General features: G+C 35.7%; 1 protein-coding gene across 1 annotated transcript; it reads right to left on the reverse strand.

The window, feature by feature from the left end:
• Positions 1–2,057: 2,057 nt before the first annotated feature.
• LOC112045291 (putative mediator of RNA polymerase II transcription subunit 12) lies at positions 2,058–25,685 on the reverse strand. Its single transcript, XM_024081412.2, has 18 exons — positions 25,349–25,685; positions 24,983–25,066; positions 22,709–22,809; positions 19,411–19,555; positions 18,549–18,643; positions 15,781–15,912; positions 14,844–15,080; positions 13,681–13,774; positions 12,336–12,456; positions 11,754–11,987; positions 10,741–10,823; positions 10,140–10,223; positions 7,074–7,161; positions 6,135–6,196; positions 5,606–5,695; positions 5,034–5,164; positions 3,893–3,978; positions 2,058–2,364 (listed from the first exon to the last, which is right to left on the reverse strand). Exons 1-18 carry the CDS (start codon positions 25,436–25,438, stop codon positions 2,192–2,194), a joined length of 2,130 nt encoding a protein of 709 aa, XP_023937180.2. The 5' UTR covers positions 25,439–25,685; the 3' UTR covers positions 2,058–2,191.
• Positions 25,686–25,797: the final 112 nt, after the last annotated feature.

Consider the following 25,797-nt stretch of genomic DNA (forward strand, 5'->3'; position numbering starts at 1 on the left):
ACATTTGAAGCTGTATTTTTTTTTCTGTTAACAGCAATCTTAATAAACAAGAAAACGAACAAACAAATCATAAGTTCCCGAAAATTGTATAACTCAGGCTGTATAGTCAAAGAACTTTGCTTGTCCGTTGAAGACAAATTAAAGATATATTAAAAAAAATCGGTTGTCTGTAAAATCGGTTTACTGATGATAGTTGAACGTAACAACGTCATAAGAAAATACCGATGGAATGGCTGCATTTTTCAAAAGAAAATGTTTTTTTTTCTAAAATACTGTTATAATCTTCATAGACCAGAATATACTTTATTTCTTGTAAAAAAAAGTTGGCAACCCTAGAGCGAGGGAACGACGCATGACGTCATCTTTTTTCGAGTGTGCAGCCGGCTCCATCGAATTATAAGACGTTGTCACGTCAAAATGTCGTAAAACGTTGGCGCAAACTAGTTTTATAAAGTAATGATTTTATTATTAAATTGCCGGGTGGTTTAGGTTAAACCAGGGCCGGGACATTCCCTTTTAGTAGTGACTTCATTCTCAGTACACACATGAGTAAAATTCGTAGAAAAATTACGTACCTCTTTTATTGCTTTTCAATACTCTTCTATGTATATAAAAGAGAACAAGTAATTTCAAACAAGACCATCTTAATAGAGCCGTGCGAGTTTATTAGACAACTTTGAAATTAAGGCGAGCCCATAACTCTCAAATCAAATCAAATACTACAAACTTCTATACGTAATTGGTTTTAGTAAGTGAGTATTTAAGGCAGATTAAGGGTCGGTTTAACCACCTTCTGATTTGTGTCGTCGTTTAATATTAAAAAAGAGGCAAAATTCGACTGTTCGTTTGTGTGCATTGAATTTGCTCCGAAACTAAGAACTCATTTGAAAATTTCTTGCACTGTTATGAAGCTACAATATCCCCGGATGCTATAGGCTATATTTTATCCCTGTATTCCTACGGGAACAGGAACTACGCGGGTAAAACCGCGTGGCGTCTAGTTTGATATAAAGTAAGAAAGTGACAAAAATTTAAGACTTTGTCTCTATTATCAGAAGTTGGTGAAACCGACCCTTAAATGAGCTGAACAATCCAAACAATTTTATCCTGAGCATGGGTCTATTATAACTTTAAATAAACTGCATTATATCATATGTATGAGATACAATAAAATAAGCCACATCAGTTTATTTAGATATAAAAAAACATTCCAATATGTTGTGCTTAAACAAAAATTAACATTGTATAATTAAATAAAATAGGACATTTTCATCTTATTTCGATATCAAAAAACAAACTGCTAACGAAAACTAATATTGTGTAATGAAATAAAGGGAATGTACAATACAATCCTACAATCCTTTGACAATTCGGCTCGAAATTGTCAAGAATAACAAAATATCAATAATAACAAAATTGTCAATGATGACAAAATTGTCAACAATAACAAAATTGTTAAGTTAACAAAATTGTCAATGATAACAAAATTGTCAATGTTAATAAAATTGTCAATGATTACAAAATTGACAACAAAACAAAATTGTCAACAATAACAAAATTGTCAATGATAACAAAATTGTCAATGTTAACAAAATTGACAATGATAACAAAATTGTCAACAATAACAAAATTGTCAATGATAACAAAATTGTCAACGATAACAAAATTGTCAATGATAACAAAATTGTCAACAATAACAAAATTGTCAATGATGACAAAATTGTCAACAATAACAAAATTGTCAATGATAACAAAATTGTCAACAATAACAAAATTGTCAATGTTAACAAAATTGACAATGATTACAAAATTGTCAACAATAACAAATTGTCAAGTTAACAAAATTGTCAACGATAACAAAATTGTCAATGATTACAAAATTGTCAACAAAACAAAATTGTCAACGATAGCAAAATTGTCAATGATAACAAAATTGTCAACAATAACAAAATTGTCAATGTTAACAAAATTGACAATGATTACAAAATTGTCAACAATAACAAATTGTCAAGTTAACAAAATTGTCAACGATAACAAAATTGTCAATGATTACAAAATTGTCAACAAAACAAAATTGTCAACGATAGCAAAATTGTCAATGATAACAAAATTGTCAATGCTAACTAAGTTGTCGTTCACTCGCACGGCGTATAAGAAATTATCTCCTGTTGTAATACTCATACATTACGCGTCAGGCTTCTGCGCTGTCAGGGTTCTCACTCTCCGTTCTCTCAGTTTTCTCCGTTTTCTCCGGCTTTGAGTCTGTTGATATTGAGCTCGAGGTTAGGCTGTTAGGTTGGGATGGCTCTTTACTTTGTGGCTCTTGGGAATTTCTGTTGTCTTGCGCCTTATCTTTCGGTGCATCTGAAATTGATGGAAACATGATTTTTTACATATTAACTACTTTTATTCCAACTACAAAGTATATAACTACTTAATTGCCTACGAAACTAATATTACGAAACACAGTGTAAACTCCAAGTAACGTCACTCGGTATACACGACAAACTCGCTAAAGCGTCGACATCGGATGGCTTTGATTGGTTTAGCTTGCCTTACATACAATGATACACTGTATATAGCATTACATCCACTCTCAATAACTACAACCATTAAGTAAAGTACCTTTTAAGTTGCCAAAATTAGTAAAAACCTCGCAGCTCCGTACATTTTTTTGTCGTTACATGTAATAAACTCGACTCATGCAAAAAACTTTCTAAGAAATTAGTCCTTTTGTTTACAAATTGGGATTGAACGTGTAGACTGTTTTGACCATGACTAATAAGTAAAAGTCATGGACTAACGACCATCTTAGTTGCTTACAAACTTTCAAACTGTAAACATAGCTAGTAAAAGAAAATCACTGTGTATTGACGAACAAGCTTTACTCATACATTTTTCTTCTTTCCATTTACCGACATCTCTCTATAACGCCATAAAATGTACAGTCCCTTTAGTGTCGTTATATAGAGTTTACGCTATATTAGGATTCAAAAATATGTTATCAAATATTTTCTTGAATATAATTCTAATAATCAAGTATTACTAACAGTACCATAATGTACATATTTATGTATGTAAATAATATTAATATGCAATAACTTCAAATACAATAATTAAGTACTACAGTTTCTATTAAAAATTAATTTCACAATTTTACCAACATAAAAATAAAATGCAACTTAAAATACAACTTTTCCGGGACATTTTCATCATTTTCAAATTAAAATTGACGTCTCCTTATGGATTCCAACAATCGACGCAAATCTTTAGGCAGAAAACATACACTTATTAAAATAATAATCTTTGTCATCATGAAATCATGATGCATCATGAAATCTTAAAATTATTTACTAGCTTTTGCCCGCAGCGTTGATCGCGCATCTCGGGCATAGTAAGGTTTTCTTTACTTATCTAAGTGTATTAAATAAAATTCGAAATGTGAAAGCATAACAGACAAACATACTTAAACTTAAAACCTCAATAGCTCATTGGTAAAGCCGGACTAATCACCGAGATACTGTGGTTCGATCCCCGAACACAGTCTTATCCGGCTTATTGGAGGAGAATGGTCATATTTTTTTTTTATCTTTACAAGTCAGCACTTGACCACAATCTCACTTGATGGTAAGTGATGATGTAATCTAAGATGGTAGCGAGCTAACTTGTTAGGAGTAGGAAGACAATCCACACCCCATATGTTTCTACACGGCATCGTACCGGAACGCTAAATCGCTTGGCGGTACGTCTTTGCCGATTGAGTGGTAACTAGCCACCGAAGCCTCCCACCAGTCATATTTAAAAAGATATAAAAAATTTTCTTTTATAAAAAAAAAAAACTTACACCATCAATAACATTAATAAGCATAAGGAATAAAAAAGATTTTCTTACCAACACCGTGCGCGGGCCAGGGTTTCCTTACAAACATGTTTTCTACAATTCGGTCTATGTTGTCCTTTTCAGAGGAATTTGCCGGCCTGTAATAAGTTTTTTTTACATAAATAGAATGTTATACTAAAGCTCGTTTCATGTAGGATGGTGCGGGTTTTAACTCTTGAAAGTTTTCCGCGATTCACGATAATAGTACGTATTAAGAACGTCTGTAGGTGACTGTCACCATACCCATGCTATCTGAAAACCACCCTCGTAATCACTAGGCAACAATGGACGCAAAACCACTGATATTTTACTAATAGATGCGTCATACACTAACACTGTTGCACAAAAAAATAAGAATATTTCTATGCCTACATAGTAAGACCATAATAAAGATAATATAAGTATTTGTGTAGTATTACACTAGGCAGGGGTAGGGTAGAGCAGAGTAGGGGTAGGAGTCGGTTAGGGATAGGAAAGAAAAGCCATAATTCAAAGCAAAGCTTGACTAGGTCCGCTAGTTAAAGATATATTTCAGTAACTTTTAGCCTATACCGGCCGTATTGCGCTTTAGTTAAAACCATGCACTCGTCGTTCGTTCGTCGTTATCAACCCATATACGGCTCACTGCTCTACTCGAGTCTCCTCGAATCTCAGAATGAGAGGGGTTAGGCCAAAGGTTGTGTGCATTTTAAGAAATTAAATATCACGTGTTTAAATCGGTGAAGGAAAACATCGTGAGGAAACCTGCATACCAGAGAATTTCTTAATTCTCTGCGTGTGTGAAGTCTGCCAATCCGCATTGGGCCAGCGTGGTGGACTATTGTGCAATCAAGCAACACAAACTACACAACATCTTAGCCGGCGAAGAAGAGGTCCCCGATATCTGACGTCACCCGGACGTAGGCTTTAACGATCACGTTCTCGGACTCGGACCGGACTGATATACTCAGGCCAAAACACCCTTTCAGAGTAACTCAAAGCCGAGACCAGAGTCTCAGAAGAGACTCCCTTAGAGAGTCACACCGCTCGAATCTCCTGCTTCTGCCTTCGGGCCCCATCAGATAATGCTTCTGCGCTCCCGGTGACGCAATTGAGCTCCCATTAAAGAGCCTACGGCACTTACACAATCAAACCCAAAAAAGGGTTCAGTTACCTTTCAGGGTGCGCAGGCCGAACGATCGGTATGGCGGCGGTGGGGCGGCGCGGCTGTCTCGGCGGCAGCTCCTGCTCGGCGCAGCTGTAGTACGTCACGCCGCCCGCCTGCGTGCCCTGCGCCGCGCTCACCTGTGCACGCCACGAGATACATAAATAATAATAATTATTATAATCATTTATTTGCAAGAATCTGCATTTATTGTTCTATACAACATTCAACACAAGAGGGTAAAGGGATTTTAAAACGCAAACTCCATCCATATTAAAAAGTAGATCAATGAGTGCCAAACACAACTTCTTGGCACTCAATTCAAGTAGTCGCATTTGCAAATTCAACCTTAAGACTCAATCCTTAAGGTTGGATTTGCTCTGAATTTAGGATTTTATTGAATATTAGACTATATTTAAAGGCCTTTAGTTATAATTCTAAAACTGTCGAAGCAATATTGGCCGGTTTTTAAGTGAAATTTTCTACATGATTGTGCATCCTTTTTCTATACTAATATTATAAGGAGGAAAACTTTGTTTGTATGTTTGTTTGTAATATATATAGGTCAATGGCAAACTCACATAGTTATGGTGCTGGTAGAGCTGGTGTGGATACGCCGCCGGCGGCTGGTACATGGGGGTAGCCCCAAACACTCCGCCGCTACCTCCTTGCTGTAATGTATCGGAAATATACCAAAAGGGGTGTGAATATTCATCCTCGGCTCCTAACATGTTAGTCCGCTTCCATCTTAGACTACATCATCACTTACCATCAGGTGTGATTGTAGTCAAGGGCTAACTTGTAAAGAATAAAAAAAAAAAAAACCTCTCTCTTAACCAATCTATTGAATGGTATGGCGGCTACTGAAGCGATTTCGCTGAAATTTGGAATGGAAATAGATTTTAGTCTGGATTAACACATAGGCTACTTTTCATCCCGGAAAAATCCACGGCTCCCGCGGGATATGTGAAAACTGAATTCAATTATTTTTATTTTATTTTTTTTATTTTTAATTCAGAATATTTTTACTTTTTAGACTACACTTACAATGTAACAAAAAAAATACCTTACTTTAGTATGTATTTATTTTAGTTTAGTATATATATTTACCTGCATATATTGTGCCGGCATCATGGCCGGCGGCGCATATCCCTGAGCAGGTTGTAATTGTCCTAAAAGCATACAAAATCAATATATATGTTATGCAAATACAATGCAATAGTTAAACAATAGCTTTTTATAGTTATCTGCTCTGAAAAAATAGTTTTTTTGTAAAAATTACTATGAATTGTATTTATTGTATCTATTGTTACTCATGAATAATAAAAAAAATATTATTTATTTTATCACGTAAATGAGCAAGCCAAAGTCATTTTTGCTTGCTGATTTTTGTGACAAAATGTGAAAGATTAAAAATCAGGTTGGTCCCCACTTGACTCCTAAATGGACGACCGGTCGCCCATCGTATCCGTTACGTGACATGTAAAAAAAATATAAAGTAAACTAAGGGCAATAGGCGAGCACAGTATCATGCTCCGCGCGATAGAGGAATATAAAGATTTTTTAAATGGCTCACAACGGTAGATTAAAACCGCATTCCCTGGCTTTTCGATAAAATACTCGCGAGCAGCGAATGGTTAAAGTATTTATATGTTATCTGTTTATTTAAAACAGAAAGAGACATCGGTTTCAATCGTCGGTCCCAGTCAATGAAAATGTGAGCGTTTTAGAGTCGAACATCATCCACCCTTAATACGCCAGCCCACATTAGAACATGATGACGTTGACGTTGAGGATGATGATGATGATAGTGTTGATAATGATGTTGATGATGAAGATGAAGATGACGCCAATGATGATGAGGAATGATAATGATGATGATGACGATGATGCCACTGATGATGAGGTTGATGACGTTGATGTTGATGATGATGATGATGATGATGATGATGATGATGATGATGATGATGATGATGATGATGATGATGATGATGATGATGATGATGATGACGATGACGATGATGATGATGACGACAAAGATCAACTTACCTATAGCGTGCGGTTGAGGCATATTGTGCATTGTGTGGTGCGGATGCTGAACTATTTGCTGCTGCTCCAGAATGCCGAGTCTAACTTGCTGCAAATGTAACAATGTTTTAATACACTGCGACCAATTGATCGGCGAGATAATCACACTTCACACTAATATTATAAAGGCGAAAGTTTGTGTGTAAGTGTGTAAGTATGTTTGTTCCTCTTTTACGCTGTGGCTACCGAAGCGATTTGGCTGAAATTTGGAATGGAAATAGATTTTACTCTGGATTAACACATAGGCTACTTTTCTTTTCATCCCGGAAAGATCCATTGTTCCCGCGGGATTTGTGAAAAACTGAATTCCACGCGGACAAAGTCGCGGGCGTCCGCTAGTGATAAGATAAAAATAACACAATTAAGCTCATGCTCTTGACATATGGTAAGGTAGGCACACTATATACATTGTGTTTTAAAAATACCGTCCGATCCAAAATGTGCGTGTAAGCATTATAATATTATAAACAGAAAAATAAATAAAAAAATATTATTCAATAATTAAGCATTTATATCGTGATAATAAAGTTTCTAATTTTAAACATAAATTGTCCCAAAACTTGGAAAATTTAAAAAGTAACAACACTGTACTATCAATTATGGTACGTAATCTAGATTATTACCTCCTACCACAGTAGACAAAAGTCGGCAAAATAGAAAGCCTTCTGACAATACCGCGCCGCATAACGTAAAGGGTAGGTAGTAGGTACCATCGTTTTCGGCGCCCACTGTCTTTGAAACATAGCGCCGCCGCCGACACGTGCAATGTCTGTAATGCTGTGTTTAGTTTGCTTGTGCCACTCGCCCAAAATGCAGACTTAAATTAGCAGTAATAGATCTATTTGCGACAGAGCTATTACTGTGTTCCAGAGTAAAAGGGATAGTTTCTGGTGTAATGTATGTTCAAGGAGTGGAAAATGTGGAAAATAATCCACTAACCATTAATTCATCTGCCATCGTCCATCTGCGTAAATTAACTTTTCGTGTTTACACACATCACAACACGCCAGTTATGCAAGCACGCATGCATGCTTGTACATAGCACAAGATGATAAAGCACCTTGACAAACCCATCACCTTGTTGTGTGTACTTGTGTGTTTACTTGCCCACTCAATACCGCTTTGAATAGAAACGTGTAAACGCAGCACAAAACATAGATGGCGGCGTTTTTATTTTGTAGTAATGCCTACTAATAATTAACCTATCTCAACTTTTGTGTTGCCATGTAAGTTTTAATAATTTTGTATTTTTTTATGTTAATTTCGTGCAGGGAAAAAAATGTATTTCTTTAAAAATAAGGACTGCATAAAAATAATGTATACACGATACTAGAGGTGAGGCGTATATACTGGAGCAGGTCCTAACACTAGGTTTGATAGAAGACGTATGGCGTACGAGTACGGAGCAGGGACATAAACACGTATTAAGCGTATTTAGAAGTACCGAGTACCGAGGAGCGCAAGACGTCAACAGAGTGCGAGTCCAATACTTGCAAATACTCTAACGGTCCAACCAATGCGGGACGTGTTCAGAGACGCGTTCGATTAGTAATGTGTGAGTGAGAGACTTCTATCAATGCCGAAAGAAAATAGACTTTGTTGTCTAGACATAAGACCGATTTTTCAACGCAATAAACAAACACTTCATACTCCATCAGTCAAAACATCGCGAGACGCGTTCCCGGACGCGTTCGTTTAAGAATGTGTGAGTGACGTCCCATTGCCGATGAAAAATTGTCTTTACCTTATCAAACATAAGACCGAATTTTTAACGCAGTATACACTTAATACTCCAAACATCGTACTGAAGCTTGCGTGAGTGAGTCCCTGATTTTAATCCTTATTTTAAAAACATAATGTGATCATTTATTGTTTTAGTATGATTATTTATCCGCTAAAGTAACAAGTTAATGTAACCCGACAGTATCATGAGGTAATATTAAAAGAAATAACTAAATAATAAAATTAAATTGAAATTTTGAAATTAATAACTGAAATATTTTTTTTGCAAATTTTTTTTTTGTGGATTACAAAAACCAAAAATAGTTGAAGAAACCAATTGAGAAAAACAAAATAAAAAGACAAAAATTATTTTCTGTTACCCGGGATCGAACTCAGGATTCTTAGATTATCGTACCTTGCGTACATACCACTAGTCCAAATGACTGTGTAGAACTCGGTTGAAATTAATGTACGCTTACTATCAGATAATATGATGTAAAATCGCTGGCCACTGAGTATTTAGGAGTACGTATCTATTCTATAGGTCCTAATGGCTCGTACTTCTAAATACTCGTGGAGCTAGTCTTTGGAGCGCGTCTCTCGGCGTACTCGTACTCCTCAGTACGCGTTTTAGCGAGTACGACTCACCTCTACACGATACCTAAGTACACCCTTAAGGGCCGGACGGTATTTCCTATAACACATTGTATATCTATACTTATAATAAAAACTGGTCGAATTCTATACATTTATTCACAATTTGAGATTTTACTTATACCATTTGTAACAACAAACGTTAGCGTGGCATAACAGATGACAGCGCCATCTAGAATCTATACTTATAATACGAATTCTGTACACTGAAGATATTTTGAAAATTTTTGTTGGGGGCATTATATAATCGATACTGAAGCTAAAAATATTTTTTTTCGATTTTTTGTCTGTCTGTCTGTCTGTTTGTCTGGTTGTCTGTTTGTCTGTCTGTCTGTCTGTCCGTGTTTTTTTGTTATTCGGGCATCACGCTGAAACCACTGAATAAATTCAAATGAAACTTGGCACGGTTTAAGACCATAACACGGAAAAGGTTATAGGATACTTTTCATTGCGAAAATAAAATAAGAAGGGGGTGAAATAGGTGTTGAAAGTTTGTATGGAAAGTCCTTCACTTTTAGAGTTACAGTTTTAAAAATTTGTTCATAAATCATGAAAAAATTACGAAATATAATGGGATTCAAATATTTTTAAAATTCGAACTCTAAAGTGGTGAAATAGGGCTTGAAAATTAAAATAAAATGAATATAGCACCTGTTGTGCGTGCTGCGGTTGCTGCAAGGTCTGGTGCGGCGGCGACGGCCCGTGTTGCGGTTGCGTTACTGCGTTCCTGTGTACCTATAACACAATCAATTCATTACATAGTACAAAATCCTCCACTCAGTACAAAAACAAGTTAACAGTCCAAAAAATCTGATAATTTTGACTCGGATTTTCTAAAATTCATAGTTAAAAAAATCCGTGTTAGGCATAAAATAACCCGACCTATTGGGTGTAGGGTTCCGTAGATTAAATGACAGTTTAATCCCTTACATACGTTATCAACCCGTATACGGCTCACTGCTGAGCTCGAGACTCCTCTCAGAATGAGTGGGGTTAGGCCAATTTAGTCCACCACACTGTCCCAATGCGGATTGGCAGACTTCACACACGCAGAGAATTAACAAAATTCTCTGGTATGCAGGTTTCCTCACGATGTTTTCCTTCACCGTTTGAGACACGTGATATTTAATTTCTTAAAATGCACACAATTAAAAAATGTAGATGCATGGTCCGGACCGGATTCAAACCTACACTGTCATAGGATCTAGTTTCTTAGTCTGCGTTCAGTTATAATACAAGTATAGATAAATACCGGGCGCATGATCTGTTGTGGGTGCATAGTCTGTGGTCCCGGACTACCTTGGTGCGGCTGCGGCTGGGTTCCGCCGACAAACTCTGCAAAACAAATGCAATACAATAATTAATTATGCCACTGTCATGTAATTAAGAAGATGGAGTGACGATATAGTCAGGGTTGCAGGTAAAACATGGCAACCAACAGCCAGAGACAGAATACAATGGGGACTAGGTTTGAATATATTGATTTGTATGATACATTCGGGTAAATAAGGTCAATGTTAACTAATCTATACATAAAAAGCAAAGACTGTCTGGATATTTGCAAAATAAATAAGATTATAAAATTTCAAAATCTATTAAATTTTTTTTATCGTAATTAGATGAAAATTCATACAGTTTTAGCTTCCTTACATTAAATGTGACATTTTTTGATGTATAAACTATAAACATAAACGCAGAAATAACAAAGATATAAGTAATTTTGTTTAAACGCCCATACAAATCTAACGATCATTAATTGCCTACTTCATTAGCTCGTACCATTTTGAATGGGGCCGCAAATCTGACCCTTTAAATCCCTGAGGAGGCTTTTACTGCTATATGCAGTCTTTACAAAAAAGAATAATAAAATGAAAAATTAAAACTACTAACATAATATAAAATTAGATAATATCAACTAACCCACTAACAATATATAAAATCTGTAATTGTAAGGAAATAAAGCTATTTTTATTTTATTATTTTATTTTTTTCATGTCATTATAGCACGAGTGCTGCAATTGATAATTTCGTGCCGTGGCATGCTGAAAAGTTAAAGGTGCATGCCCCAGACCGGATTCGAATCCACACCCTCCGGAATCAGAGGCAGAGGTCATAATTATCCACTGGGCTGTCACGGCTCTTAGTAATAGGGTCCCCATTTTGCCCTGTGGGCACAGAACCCTAAAAAAACATTCATACTTATACAATGAGAATAATAATGCAACTATCAAACAATGTGTTACTATAAAAAAAATGTTAACTCACCACCATGATATCTATGTTGTTGGGGTTGTTGTTGTTGTTGCGGCGGCGGTTGCGTCTGTTGCTGTTGTTGTTGCGGTGGCGGTTGCGTCGGTTGTTGTTGCGGTGGCGGTGTCTGTTGCGTTTGTGTTGGAGGCTTTTGTTGTTGAGGCGCTTTCTGTTGTGGCGCGTACGTCTCCGCTAGCGGCCTCTGGCGAAGATCGCTGTAACGCTTGCTGCCACCGCGTGATTCTGCACCTGGGAAAATAGGGTAGTTGACTCATATCAAATTTAATATCTCACCGTGGAGGCTTGGCTCACTCAGACCAATTATAGAAGGACCTGTATCACACTCATAGTCACGAACAAAATTGTCTGTCATTTTCTGAAGAAAACGAGCTTAGATTTGGTATATATCTTCTACTGAACTAGAAGTTTTTGCCCGTTTTTTACACAATTCAATTACACAAAAAGGTATTTTTACGGAGCTCTTTAACCGACGAACACGATTACAACTATTTAACATCGATTCTATAGAGATAGTTTTTATAATCGCATTAGATCGTTGATCATATACTTTGACAGAAAAACAAAAGTTCTACTCACCGGCCGTCGCCTGTTTCTGCGGTTGTTGTGGCTGTTGTTGTGCAAGTTGTTGTGATGGCGGTTTCTGTTGTTGTTGTTGTTGTTGCGGCGGCTGTTTTGCCGCGTTACTCTGGAGCGGTGGCTGTAGGGCACACAACAAACTATACATACGATTATGTAGTAAAGTCACACATAATTTGCCAGCATATACATGCAATTTTCAAAAGAAAATTTCAAATTTGCCTGCGACAAACGTATAATCCATAATTCGTAGCAAACTTTTTAAACATTAATACCAATAAGTAATACATTTAAATGGACACTTTACACATTTTATAAAACAAAATCTTCTGCCGCGTCTATCTCACTATTCGCGATAAACTCAACAAAGGCTTACTTATTAGCAGGATTTTCATGCGGTTTTAATCAACAGATTCATATTTCATGATTGTTGATTTCCATGAACCGGAAATATCTCTTTCGTGCCATCGCAACGAAAAAGAGCTCAACATTTCCAGTTCGATGCTATTGGTCAGTGTAAGCGCTGAGAATAATAATAATAATAAATGCCTTTATTCGCTGACATATTTTTTTTTACATCTATAAAATTCAAATTTTAATTTTAAGTAAAAAAAAAATATAATTTTAGCAACCACTTTTTTTTTATTCTTTACAATTTAACCTGATTACAATCTCACCTGATTGTAAGTGATGGTGCAATCTAAGATGGAAGTAACTTGTTAGGAGGAGGATAAAAATTCACACTTCTTTCGGTTTCTACACGACATCGTACTGGAACACTAAATCGCTTGGCGGTACGTCTTTCGTAACTAGCCACGGTCGAAGTCACCCGCCAGCCAAAAAATTTGACGTTTTTGACGTCTTTTTCCTTTTCGAGCATTGTCTTTGAAACCATCGTTTCCCAACCTATGGTCCACGGATCCCTGGGGGTCCGCGAGTATGTGCATGGGGGTCCGCGGTGTCATCGCTAGACCATACATAAATTCTAATATCTCTTAATCGCTACGCTTACTTAAAGCGAGCAGATTTTTTTCTTTTCGGATGAGTGCACAGATATTAGAAATGATGCAAGCTTGCTTGCATATGTTTTCTATTTTGTTTATCTCTGCCTTCGCACACCACATACAGGTGAAGCAATATTTAAAGTTTTGAACAACTTTATTCCACTTAGAAATTACTTGTGACAAGTTTGTGGCAGTTAGTACCGACGGTGCTCGGACTATGACCGGGGCACTGTTTGTTTTATTTAGGGGGGTCCGTGAAAACTGTGCTTTATTTCCTAAGGGTCCGTGGCTGAAAAAGGTTGGGAAACGCTGGTTTAAACAATGTTATGAACAACACAAACCTGTGTCACAATCGGTTTCTTCTTATTCTGCTCTGTGGGCACCGGGCGTTGTTGAGCTACCGCTGCATTCACCTTCCTCTGGGGTTGACCTTGACTATGACAAAAATTTCCTTTACGTATCTACCAGGGAAAACGCCCTTAATGTGAAATTCTGTTTTTCACAAATCCCGACGGGAATCATGGTTTATGACGTGACATCGTCTTATAATTTGAAGGAGCCGGCTGCACAGTCGAAAAAAGATGACGTCATGCGTCGTTCCCTCGCTCTAGGGTTGGCAACTTTTTTTACAAAAAATAAAGTATATGCTGGTCTATGAAGATTATTAAACAGTATTTTAGAAAAACGAACATTTTCTTTAAAAAAAACATGCTATCAGTATTTTCTTATGACGTTGTCACGTTCAACTATCGTCAGTAAACCCGACTTTACAGACAACCGATTTTTTAAAAACGAAGCCTATGTGTTAATCCAGGGTATAGTCCATTCCAAATTTTCAGTCCAATCGTTTCTTCAGTTGCGACATAAAAGAGTAACAAACATACACACACAAACATTCGCCTAAATAACATTTTTTGTTTTTTTTTTTTAATTAATGTCCTGTGATTTATTCATGTAATGACAAGTTAGCCTTTAACGTCAGACTCACCTGACGTTAAAACCTAATTCATACTACTTTAGTATTTTAGTCGAGTACGAACAACTTTTGTATTTACCTCCCACGACTAAAATACTAAAGTAGTCTGTACGGCCTATAAGTGACGATGCAGTCTAAGATGGAAACTGGCATACTTCGAAGAGGTACAAGTTTACTTGACCCACACCTCTGACGGTTTCTATGCTACGTCGTACTTGAACGCTAGTTCGCTAGGGTAACTAAGGCCAAATATAATAGCTCAATGTAAAATAATCTTTTTAACATAAAAATGGAACCAACTTCTAAGACGTATTTCAGTTATTTTTATTTTAACACAAAATTACTGAACCAACTTTCATGAAAATGTAATGGGACTAATCTGAAAGTATACTCTTTCAAATTCAAAATTAGTTAATAAATGACGAAGTTATGAGGTAACAAACACAAACCCGAAAAAAAAAAACATATGCATCAATTTGCAAGCCTCCTCCTTTTCTTGAAGTCGGTAAAAAGGTATCTGAAACTTACTTATTGTTTGTAACAGTGGTGGTGATAGTGAGATTCTCTGGTATCTGTATCTTGTCCTTGCTTCTGTCCAAGTTGACCCCTTGCTTCAGCCCAGGTTTTACCAAATTCGGCTTAACAGGCTTCTGCTTAGGATTCGACATCTTTATCGAGGCATTTCTTCGCAACTGCGAACCACTTTCAGATGAATCATTGGATGCTGGCTGTGACTTCGACCTTTGACGAGGACGAGGTTTTCTGCTGTAATTAAAAAAAAAAACTTTATCATTAACAACCCATATTCGGCTCACTGTTGAGCACAGTCTCCTCTCAGAATAAGGTTAGGTTAAGCTCGAACCTACACTCTCGGAATCGAAGGCAGACGGGCTGGGCTGGGCTATTACGGCTCTCTTAACTAATAACTTATTACTTCTAAAGGGTCTAAAGCTTGCATTTCTACGTTATATGTGGTGTGTAAAATAACCCTCCGTTTTTGACGGCTCCGTGGAGCAGAGGTTGAATAGGGTAGTTGACTCATATCAAATTTAATATAAACAATATTTATTTCCTGCAGTACATGGAATAAGGGTCCGAAAAATATATCGATGTGAATAGAAAGTTAAGGATTGCTTAAAAAACTTAATTTAAATACATATCACGTATTTTTTCTTGATGTACTAAACGTCGAACTAATTGTTAACTAAAACTAATATTTTTGTCAAACGCTCCATTTATATGGGATTTATTATAGTGACGTCATGAAACAGTTGAAATATAGACTGTCATGGTCGACAGGCGTTTTGGCACGTATTGTCAAAAACATATTTAAAAACTAATATTTTCAAGTAATCACGTCTCAAAAAATATGAAAAAAAATTTTTAGTCTAGTAGAACAACAATGAACTATTTAAGACCATTTAAAAAAATGTCAACTACCCTATTCTTTGTATGAACAACTTACCCAGGTTTATTGACAGCATTGAGCTCCGGGAAGTCAGCCGGACTGGGTGGTTTCCTTTGCGGAGTTTGCGCTACCTGCCTCTTGTACGCCTCCTCGTCTTCCCAAGTGCGTGTATACTTGTTCGGTCCGCGACTGGAAACGATGTATGTACATCATTATACATATACAGATGGCGTTCGTTCGAATTCGGCCGATACGCTGCCGCGTATCCGATACGACAATATCAAAGGTTTATTAGTTGTGTCTATACTAAAGCCCTACTCTGTGTGTACTGTTTGTCAACAACAACGTATTTATTTTAAGTTACGTTTTGTTTGTTTATAAAATATTATTCTAAATATATTAACTATATCTAAGCTTATTAATCGAATTTATTTTCATTCAGAACAAGATTTTTTCCCCTTATTTTTATTTTTTTTTATGGGTAACAGTACACATCGAGTAAGGCTTGTAATATATAATTCAATGCACAAAATAAAAAACGTGGTAACGTATATATTTTGCGTAACACAGGTTTCGTGACAATTTTTATGTGAATTTACCTAATTTACACATGCAAAGCATATACTTAATATAAGTTATGTAATAACGAAAATAAAATTAATAGACATAGACTGAGAAAGAAATAGACAACAGATGGACTTTGTCAGTCAAAAACAATCGATTTTAACATCACAAAACACTATAATAACCATTTATTCACCAATATATTATTTTAAGCTTAAGCTTATATTTAGTTTATATATGTATATTTTGGGTTACTTATAATTTGCAACAAGTTGAAGATGTATTTTTGTGCTCGTAATACAATTGTCAAACTTGATTGACCCGTAGCGTCATGACACCGAATATCGAATCGCCATCTCGCGTTTTTTAGAGAGCCAACACATAAGTTATCTTTGTTGTGGGAATGCGATATATGCTAAGGTCTATTCGTCTATTTTCTCATCTGTCTACGTTAAAAACGTCACGTGAGTAGTCACGGTATGATAAATAACTTCCATGCCTAGTTAGTTACAGATCAATTTTTAATCCCATAGGCCTATGCACAAGCAAATATTATTGGGATATTCTTAATTTCAATGTATAGAAAAGATAGGTTGAAACCAGGTGACATATATGGGTGCAACATGTTTGTCATGTCATGATTGATATTGATGATTGATCTATTTTACTGATCAATATTATTGTAACTGAAACTCAACTAATGTTGTATGTACCTACATAAATTTTTAGAACGCTTTAAAACAATGCAAAACAAAATTTTCTCAAGCTTATTAAAATTAAATAAACACAACAAAGACAATGCGTAATATTTAATAAAAATTCGTCAATTTAAGGAAAAACATATTTTACAATTTTAATTGTTAATTGCCATAAATAAATTCATGCATGAAAAGCTTGTATAAAGAACAATTATTATTAATCCATGATTATTCACTAACCGCCAATTTCTGAACCTCCATGTTGCAATTGAAATAAAATCGATTTTATAATTTATTCCAATAATAAATTAATTATACATGATTACATACAAGTATTAACTAATTAGGTATCGTTATCAACCCATATTCTGTTCACTGCTGAGCTCGAGTCTCCTCTAAAAATGAGAGGGGTTAGGCCAATAGTCCACCACGCTGGCCTAATGCGGATTAGCAGACTTCAGAGGTTTCCTCACTATGTTTTCCTTTCCTTATTACCACAAGTATACCTAATCAATAGACCTCTGCCTCCGATTCCGGAGAGTGTGGGTTCGAATTCAGTCCGGGGCATGCACCTCCAACTTTTCAGTTGTGTGCATTTAAGAAATTGAATATCACGTTTCTCAAATGGTGAAGAAAAATCATCGTGAGGAAACCTCTACTAATCCGCATTGGGCCAGCGTGTTGGACTATTGGCCTTACCACTCTCATTCTGAGAGGAGACTCGATCTCAGCAGTGAGCCGAATATGGGTTGATAATGGTGATGATGATGGTTTTTGCTTTTGCGATCTTAGTTATTTCAACGAAACAACATTGACACCGTCATTTCACATCAAGGGACAGTGATTTTGTTTTTACGATCTATATATTATAGTCCGAGAGCCTGATAATAGAGATATACTTAAGCCACACTCAATGTGTACTGTTTACCAACAAACAAATCAGAAATGAGGATAGAAAACGCATGTCATTTCAAAACTTATTTATTTTATATTACATAATTTAAAATGGTATTCAAAATATATCAACGATATATGATTGTTCTAAGCTTATTAATCAAATTTTCACTAATTTAAGAACAAGTTAAGAGTGTGCAATATGTAATTTGGTGGTTACAAATGGTTCTGGATCTCAGATTCTGGAAAAGTTAGGAACCTGATATTTGGGTAAATGATATTTCAAAGTGTTAGCTTCGTTATGACTATACAAAATACGCAATTTGTAAAACTTTTCTCGATAGTTTATTTTTTTGAAAAATACATGTTTTGCTCACATTTTGCTTTCAATCTCAGGAAAAGCAAATTTATTTTCTTAAATTTTTGTTTTGTATAGAAAATTAGGTATATATCTTGAAAATGGCCATTTTGTTTTTCGTTATGTTGTTTAATTTACTTGCAATGAGGTAAAAATGGTTTTGGCGCTCATATCGTACCGACGCGCTGCGCACTCTTAAATGAACTAACGATTTATACCCTCATCTTAAAATTTGTTTATTGGTAAACAGTGCACATAGAGTATGTCTTAAGTATAGATTGAGTTATTACGAGTACATATTATAAACATACCCATAGCGCCTGTTTCGCCTGGCGTGCGGCGGTGCGTCTTCGTTCCTAATATCGTACCCGTATATAGCGACCAGTTCGTCACGGGACTTTGGTACCTAGAATAATGATCATGAAACAAATAAATAATTATATTATAGTCTAAGATCCGGCATTAGAAACATATACCCTCATCTGTTACTCATTAGTACTATGAAATAAATGATAGATAATGTTCACAGTGACACATTGCAAATAGGTTGCCTAAAAATTGCGGCCAAACACTTTTTTGATACAAAATCTAGGAAACCATGAACTAGATCAAAGGCAAGATAATACAGTTAAATTAACCATAAAATAAGCTTTCATTTAACATATTAAAAGAGTAAATAAGTGATGAGGGTATACATTACTCAACTGTTTATATCTGGCAACCCCATAGTTGCAGTGTGAAAGCAGGCAACCTTTACTTTTTCAATTCTTTTGGGTATATTTCTATTTACTAGTGTTTTTTTAACTAACCAATGACGGAAGGAGATTAAATAAATTTATAAAAAGAATTAATCATCAACAACATATTTGCAATGTGTCAATGGGAATATTGTATGTCATTTATTCTTATCCCAATTAAATTACAGATGAGGGTGTATATTTCTCATACCAGATCTCGTACTAATATGAATACACTCACACACAACTTTTGCCTTTATCATTTTAGCATGATTATGTTGTTACAGTGTTTCTCAGATAGCATGGGTACGGTGACAGTTCGTTTCACTCTTGAAAGTTTGCCGCGATTCACGATAATAGTTGGTATTATGAACGTCATAAGGCAACTGTCACCGTACCCATGCTATCTGAAAAACATTTTAGTATGACGATATACCTGTTCGTTCTCGTTGTATTTGTCGTGCGACCACTTGTTGAGCGTGTCGGACTTGCGCGGCGGGCGGCGCCGGTCGGCGGGTGTCTCGCTTCCCTCTTTCTTCTCTGACGCCGGCTCCGAGGTCGCTTTATTCGATTCTTCGCCGCTGTACAATAAATAAATAAATATATTAGGTACCAGTGGCGACGAATGGAATTAAGATGAAAGTAAGCCGTGCCAAAGAAAAGGAAATTCGTACAGCGTTATACGAACTACGGCTTCTCATATAATTATATAGATACAGTACGTACGTACGTTATCAATCCATATACGGCTCACTGCTGAGCTCGAGTCTCCTCTCAGAATGAGAGGGGTTAAGCCAATAGTCCACCACGCTGGCCCAATGCGGATTGGCAGAATTCACACACGCAGAGAATTAAGAAATTCTCTGATATGCAGATTTCCTAACGATGTTTTCCTTCACCGTGTGAGACACGTGATATTTAATTTCTTAAAATGCACACAATTGAAAACTTGGTGGTGCATGCCCCAGACCGGATTCGAACCCACACCCTCCGGAATCGGAGGCAGAGGTCATATCCACTAGGCTATCACGGCTTCAGATACAGTACAACAGTAAAAATGCATGGATTTTTATAGGTAACCGACATAACTCAACGAGCCGCGAAGCTCAAGTGGCAATGGGCGGGGCCATACAGAGTTCGAAGAGACGGTGGACCTTGGGGTCCTAAGGCAACTCCGCACTAGAAAGCGCAGTGCTGGTCGACCCCCCACCAGGTGGACTGGCGATATCAAACGAGTTGCAGAGATTTGTTTGATGCTGGCGGCTTAGGATCGTGATGTTTGGAAGTCCCTACAAAAAGCCTGTCCTGCAGTGGACGTCCATTGGCTGATATGATATTTACGCGTATTTCCCATCCGTCGGAATAATGTGGACAAAATAAAACCTAAGTTACTTCCTGGAATAGGCTCTAACCTACTGGAGTGATTTGATAAATTATTTCACCATTAGAATTCTACATTAAGCCTGATGAACAGGCTATAATATATTTTATCCCTGTATTCCTTACGAAACGGGAACAACCATGTGGCGTATGCTAGTAATTAATATTTATTGTTAAAGCCTTTTATCCACAATTTAATGACAGTACTATTAGAACCGTGGCCATAATAGTACTACTGTTAAGGTGGGTACAGATTGGTGCAATGCAACATGTAATGCAACATGCAATGCATGCATGCAAGAATTTGACGTCCACATTGCTGCAATGTATCACGAATGCTCGTGGTTTGGACGCCTCGCGCGCACGAACTGCGCCTGGGTCGCGCACGCTCCGAGCGTTACAACTCGTGCGCTGTTCGATCCGAGATTTGTCGGTTTTTGGTACGAACACAAAGGGGCGCGCAGTATGCGCAGGACTGAGCCGACTGATTCGTAGTCAATGCGCGCGCCACACGTCCAAGGCAGCAGGGAACATGCAATGTAAGGCAGAATATTACATTACATGTTGCATTGCACCAATCTGTACCCACCTTTATGAGCACTTCTTTTTCTTATCTGGAGGAGAATGAAATATTAGTCCAATATTAATATGCTCTTGTTTGTTTTTAAAAAATAAAAAACAAAATAACTAACTGTAATACAATTTTTCCTCAAGCCAATGCACTATGTTATTTTTTTTAAATTGTCTGTCATTATGATAACTTATTAGTTTCACAATTCAATTATTATGATTGAAGAGTGGATAGAAACATTTACAAGCTAGTATAGCCACAGGCAATTATAGTTTTTATAGTATAAACAAAAGTGAAATTAATTTTACATAACTAAATCTTAATATGACCAAAGAGAAATACTAGCTAGATCATGAATTAGAAAGGAAACCAATTGTGATTAAGTATCAGAAATATCCACTGCTAGAATAACTCGTAATGATTTCTTGGAACTAATTGAGCAAATAGAAAAACGTTGAACTGAAACTTTCTACATAATAGATTCATATTACGCTAATATGCTTTTAACGCCTCACTGGGCAGCTTGGTCAATGTTCCATACTTTATTGTTTCTATAGACGATCATAAACTATAATAGACAAAAATAGACCTTATGGTCAACCAAGAAATATAATTATTTAGGTTGGTAACAGGTTGTACATACAGTGAAGGCAAAACAACGCCAATGTCATAACTGATAATAAAATACTTTTTTTTAATTTTTTTTTTACAAGTTAGCTCTTAACTACATCCTGATGCTATGTGACGATGCAATCTAAGATGGAAAACGGGCTAACTTGTTAGGGGGAGTATTTAAATTTACACTCCTTTCGGTTTCTACATGACATCGTACGGGGACGCTAAATCGCTTGGCAGTGCGTATGTGCCAGTGAGTGGTAACTAGCCACGGCCGAAGCTTCCCACCATCCAGATTTGGACTAATTTAGAAAACCTTAATCGGCCCATTCGGGGATCGAACCCAGGAACTCCGTCTTGTAAATTTACCGCGCATACCACTGCGTCACGAAGGTCGTCACTTGTTAAATAGCTATTATAACTTACCTCTACTATAAATCTTTTTTAAAAGAGATTAAAAGATAACTTATACCAATTAGCCAAAACAATATAATAGTCATAGATTTAATAGTTGAATAATTAATATTCATATTTTTATATACTACATTTGCAATGGATGGCAATGGACTGTATATAGCCATAAAACTTTCTATATATTAAACTTAACAAAAGCTTTTCTACATATAGTTTTCATTAACAACCCATATTCAGCTTAATGTTCAGCACGAGTCTCCTCTTATGAATGAGGGGGGTTAGGCCTTAGTTCACCACACTAGCCCAACGTGGATTGGCAGACTTCACTCAATTATGAAAATTCTCAGTTATGCAGGTTTCCTTATGATGTTTTTCCTTCACTATTCGATACATGTGAAATTTCATTTTCGTAAAATGCATACAACATAAAAGCTGGAGGTGCACGCTTTGGAACCGATTGAAACCCACACCCTCCGAAATCAGTAGGCAGAGGTCATATTCACTGGGCTGTCATGGCCTATGTGAGCAAACCTGCATACCAGATCATTTTCTTAATTCTGTGAATTGTGTGAAGTCTGCCAATCCCCACTGAGCCAGCGTGGTGGACTATTGGCCTAGCCCCTCTCATTCTGAGAGGACACTCAAGCTCAGCAGTGAGCCGAATTTGGGTTGATAATGATGATGAATGATGATAATATAGTACAGGTCAATAATAGGTTTAATCAGTCATTAGATGATGCTTTTTAATACATACCCATCTGCAGTTCGATCATCGTGCTCATAAAATGTCCCCCTCTTAGGAATATATTGAGGGTTGCTTCGGTCCTCATCATCATCTACTCGTCTTTCTGCCTCCTATAAATAATTAAGCACCTCAATTAAACGTGAATTAAGTTATCTCTTTACAGTTTAATATGTATTTTCTACTATTTAACTATTCAGAACACAATGAAGCCAATTAGTGATGAACTTTCTCTATTGTACAAATTAGAAGTGTAGAGAAAAGGCTTTTGGCATTAAAATGTAGCATTTTATGGTACATCATTATTTGTTTCTTTATTGTTTATTTCTACATTACCAGATAAAACAAAAAAAAAAACAATCAATAAGATAGAAACAAAACACAGAAGAGTGGTATACAAAAGGCGGCCTTATCTCTATGTAGAGAATTCTTCCAGGCAACCTTAGGTTTCAGATAATGCGAACAAGAGAAGGTATCAATCATCATAATAATGTGTGCGAGCTAAAAAATATCAGATGACATATTTCAAAATGGCTTCAGGATGTACAATATATTTTTATTTTTTCATTTACAAACAATTGTACAATATGTGATTTAAGTATACTATAATAATACTTTATAATATAACTTTAACCATTTGCTGCATATACAATGGAAACTCTCAAATGGGTTTTTCCCCCATTTATTAGTACCCTACCTTAATGACAGCATACCTGTCTGTAATCCTAATAAATTGATTGTCATAATTTATTCAATGTATTTGCCTTCCTTTATAAATTACTTTCCATTCATTTCCATTTCACTATTTTATTTCCATTACTGTACTTTTATAAAATATCATCTGGTGTGATAAATCATAAAATAAAGTGTTTAAGTGAAGAGTAGGTGAACATTTATATTACATAGGTGATTACATAATATATGGTGTAAACCATAGGCCTTCTAAATTTTGGTTGTCTATTATAAGTCAATTTTATTGCTAGCTTGACTAGTACACAATCAAACTGTTATAGTTATGTTTAAGTTTTCTCTTTATAACTGTCATGAGCAGCAAAGATTTTTATATGTACATAAAATTAAGACAAATTTTATACTTTTATACATAAACATAAATAATATTTGTTTTTTATAATGCTTTATTTCTTATTATGCTGACCCCCGCGTAAGCAGTGCATTTTTTGCATCTATACTTGATGTTTACTGTTTACCAACAAACAAATTAAAAATGAGGGTATAAATCGCTAGTCATTTCACACCTTATAATAATTATTATTAATTTGTTCTTAAATTAATGAAAATAAACTAGATGAATTAGCTTAGAACAATTAATATATTTTGAATAACAATTTATAAACAAACAATGAATAATTGAAAATAAATAAGTTATAAAATGACGAGCGTTTTCTACCTTCATTTCTAATTTGTTTGTTGGTAAACAGTACACATTGAGTAGGGCTGTAGTATAAACACGCCATTGCATGATATATAGTAATTATAGCAATTACCTACTGTGCAAATTAAAATCTGTATATCAATGTTCCTAGTGTAATCAATATTGGTAGTTATTAACAATTTTATTAAGTTATTATTAGTAGTTATTATCACTACAGATAAAAACTGCATACAATGTACTTATAACAAACAATATTTAAGATGTTTTTCAACTGTAATGGGCAGCAAAGAGTTTTGTATACATAAAATAAATGGGCAAATTTCATACTTTGACATACAAACATTAATTTATGTTTGCTTTTATAATGAAGTAAGCAGTAGCATAATTATTGAAAATGTTCACAATTGCAATAAGCACCACATCATAAATATTTAATTTAAAACTTTAAGGTAACTAACTAACTAGGTATAAACATGATATCAGTGGTGTAAATAAGGTTAGGTAGGTAGATTAATATATGTTATTAAAAACTGTTCTCTAATAAGACTTCAAGGGAATGAAAAAAATAAGTAATTATTGTATTCAAAATAAGTTTGCTAACAAAGTATAGCATGTGACTGTAACAATATAATGTTTCCATTGTTATGTTGATTGTTGGTATCATAAAAAACCTGCCTAATTATTAAAATAACATTCATTTTCATACTAAACACATAGCTAACCCATTCACTTATATTTCTTTATTTCATATAATCAATAAGTGTGTTTAGGTCTACCCTAGGGTGTAAATTAAGAATTATAAGAAGAGCATTCATAACTATTTGTTGCCCTCTTTGAAGAGGATTTAGTAAACCAAATATTTTTTTTATATTTTAAAGTAGATATCAAATTACCTGCTTCTCTCTCTCTGGATCACCTTCAGACCTCTCTGAATCACTTCTCTGAGAGTCGTAATCGGACTCATGCTGGCCCCCTTCCTGTAAATGTGCAGCAAGCTTTAGCAATTGCATCTCACTTGGATTATTGATAGTACTATTGTTTATTCTCTGAAAACTTGATTGTTTAGGTCAAACCCGAAATGTCTAACAACATCAGTAGTTTTACAGTGAATGGTATCCAATTTGACCTCAATTTTACGAAAAAGAAATGTACATTCCAACACGCGACAGTGCGAGAGAAAGTGCGCGGCGGCGACAGTTTTAGCGCCAAAATGAAAGTTCCTTCCACCAATTTTGAGCCGGGTGAAATCTCCAACTCACATTTCCAGAGTTATTATGCTCGATATCTTGCGAGGTGTCGGAATACTCTCCAGAATCATCAGGGTCTCTCCTTCTGGCCACAGACGTCATCTCGGCGTCCCCACGGGTCACTTGTAAGACTTCCAGATTGATAACGTTGTATTACAGTTTAATTAAAACTCTATGTAATTAATTAATGTGATGTATTTGCGTAAATCCCCTCCTTTGGCAACGGAAAATGAAAGAACGTCAAATAAACAAGAAATCCAGCGGCCATAAAAAAGATATGTTCCTTTACACGGAGCGACAAAAAATGACACAAGACACAAATTAATCAATTAATCTTGTTGTTAATTTAAAAAACGTAATATTTATTGTTTATTTCAAGCGATTTTCCTCTTAGTTTAAATACATCGATCATTAACTGCTGTTGGAAAGTTTCTATGTTTAAGTCAAAAATACTGGAATTC

Source organism: Bicyclus anynana, chromosome 2, assembly GCF_947172395.1.
Source record: "Bicyclus anynana chromosome 2, ilBicAnyn1.1, whole genome shotgun sequence".
In the NCBI taxonomy this organism is placed as follows: domain Eukaryota; kingdom Metazoa; phylum Arthropoda; class Insecta; order Lepidoptera; family Nymphalidae; genus Bicyclus; species Bicyclus anynana.

Coding starts and splice junctions, on each gene's coding strand:
- LOC112045291 (XM_024081412.2), bottom strand. CDS start 25,438: ATGACGTCTGTGGCCAGAAGGAGAGACCCTGATGATTCTGGAGAGTAT. Junction 19,556..22,708: donor GATGATCGAACTGCAGATGG/GTATGTATTAAA, acceptor TTTATTGTACAG/CGGCGAAGAATCGAATAAAG. Junction 3,979..5,033: donor CGGCCTGCGCACCCTGAAAG/GTAACTGAACCC, acceptor AACTTATTACAG/GCCGGCAAATTCCTCTGAAA.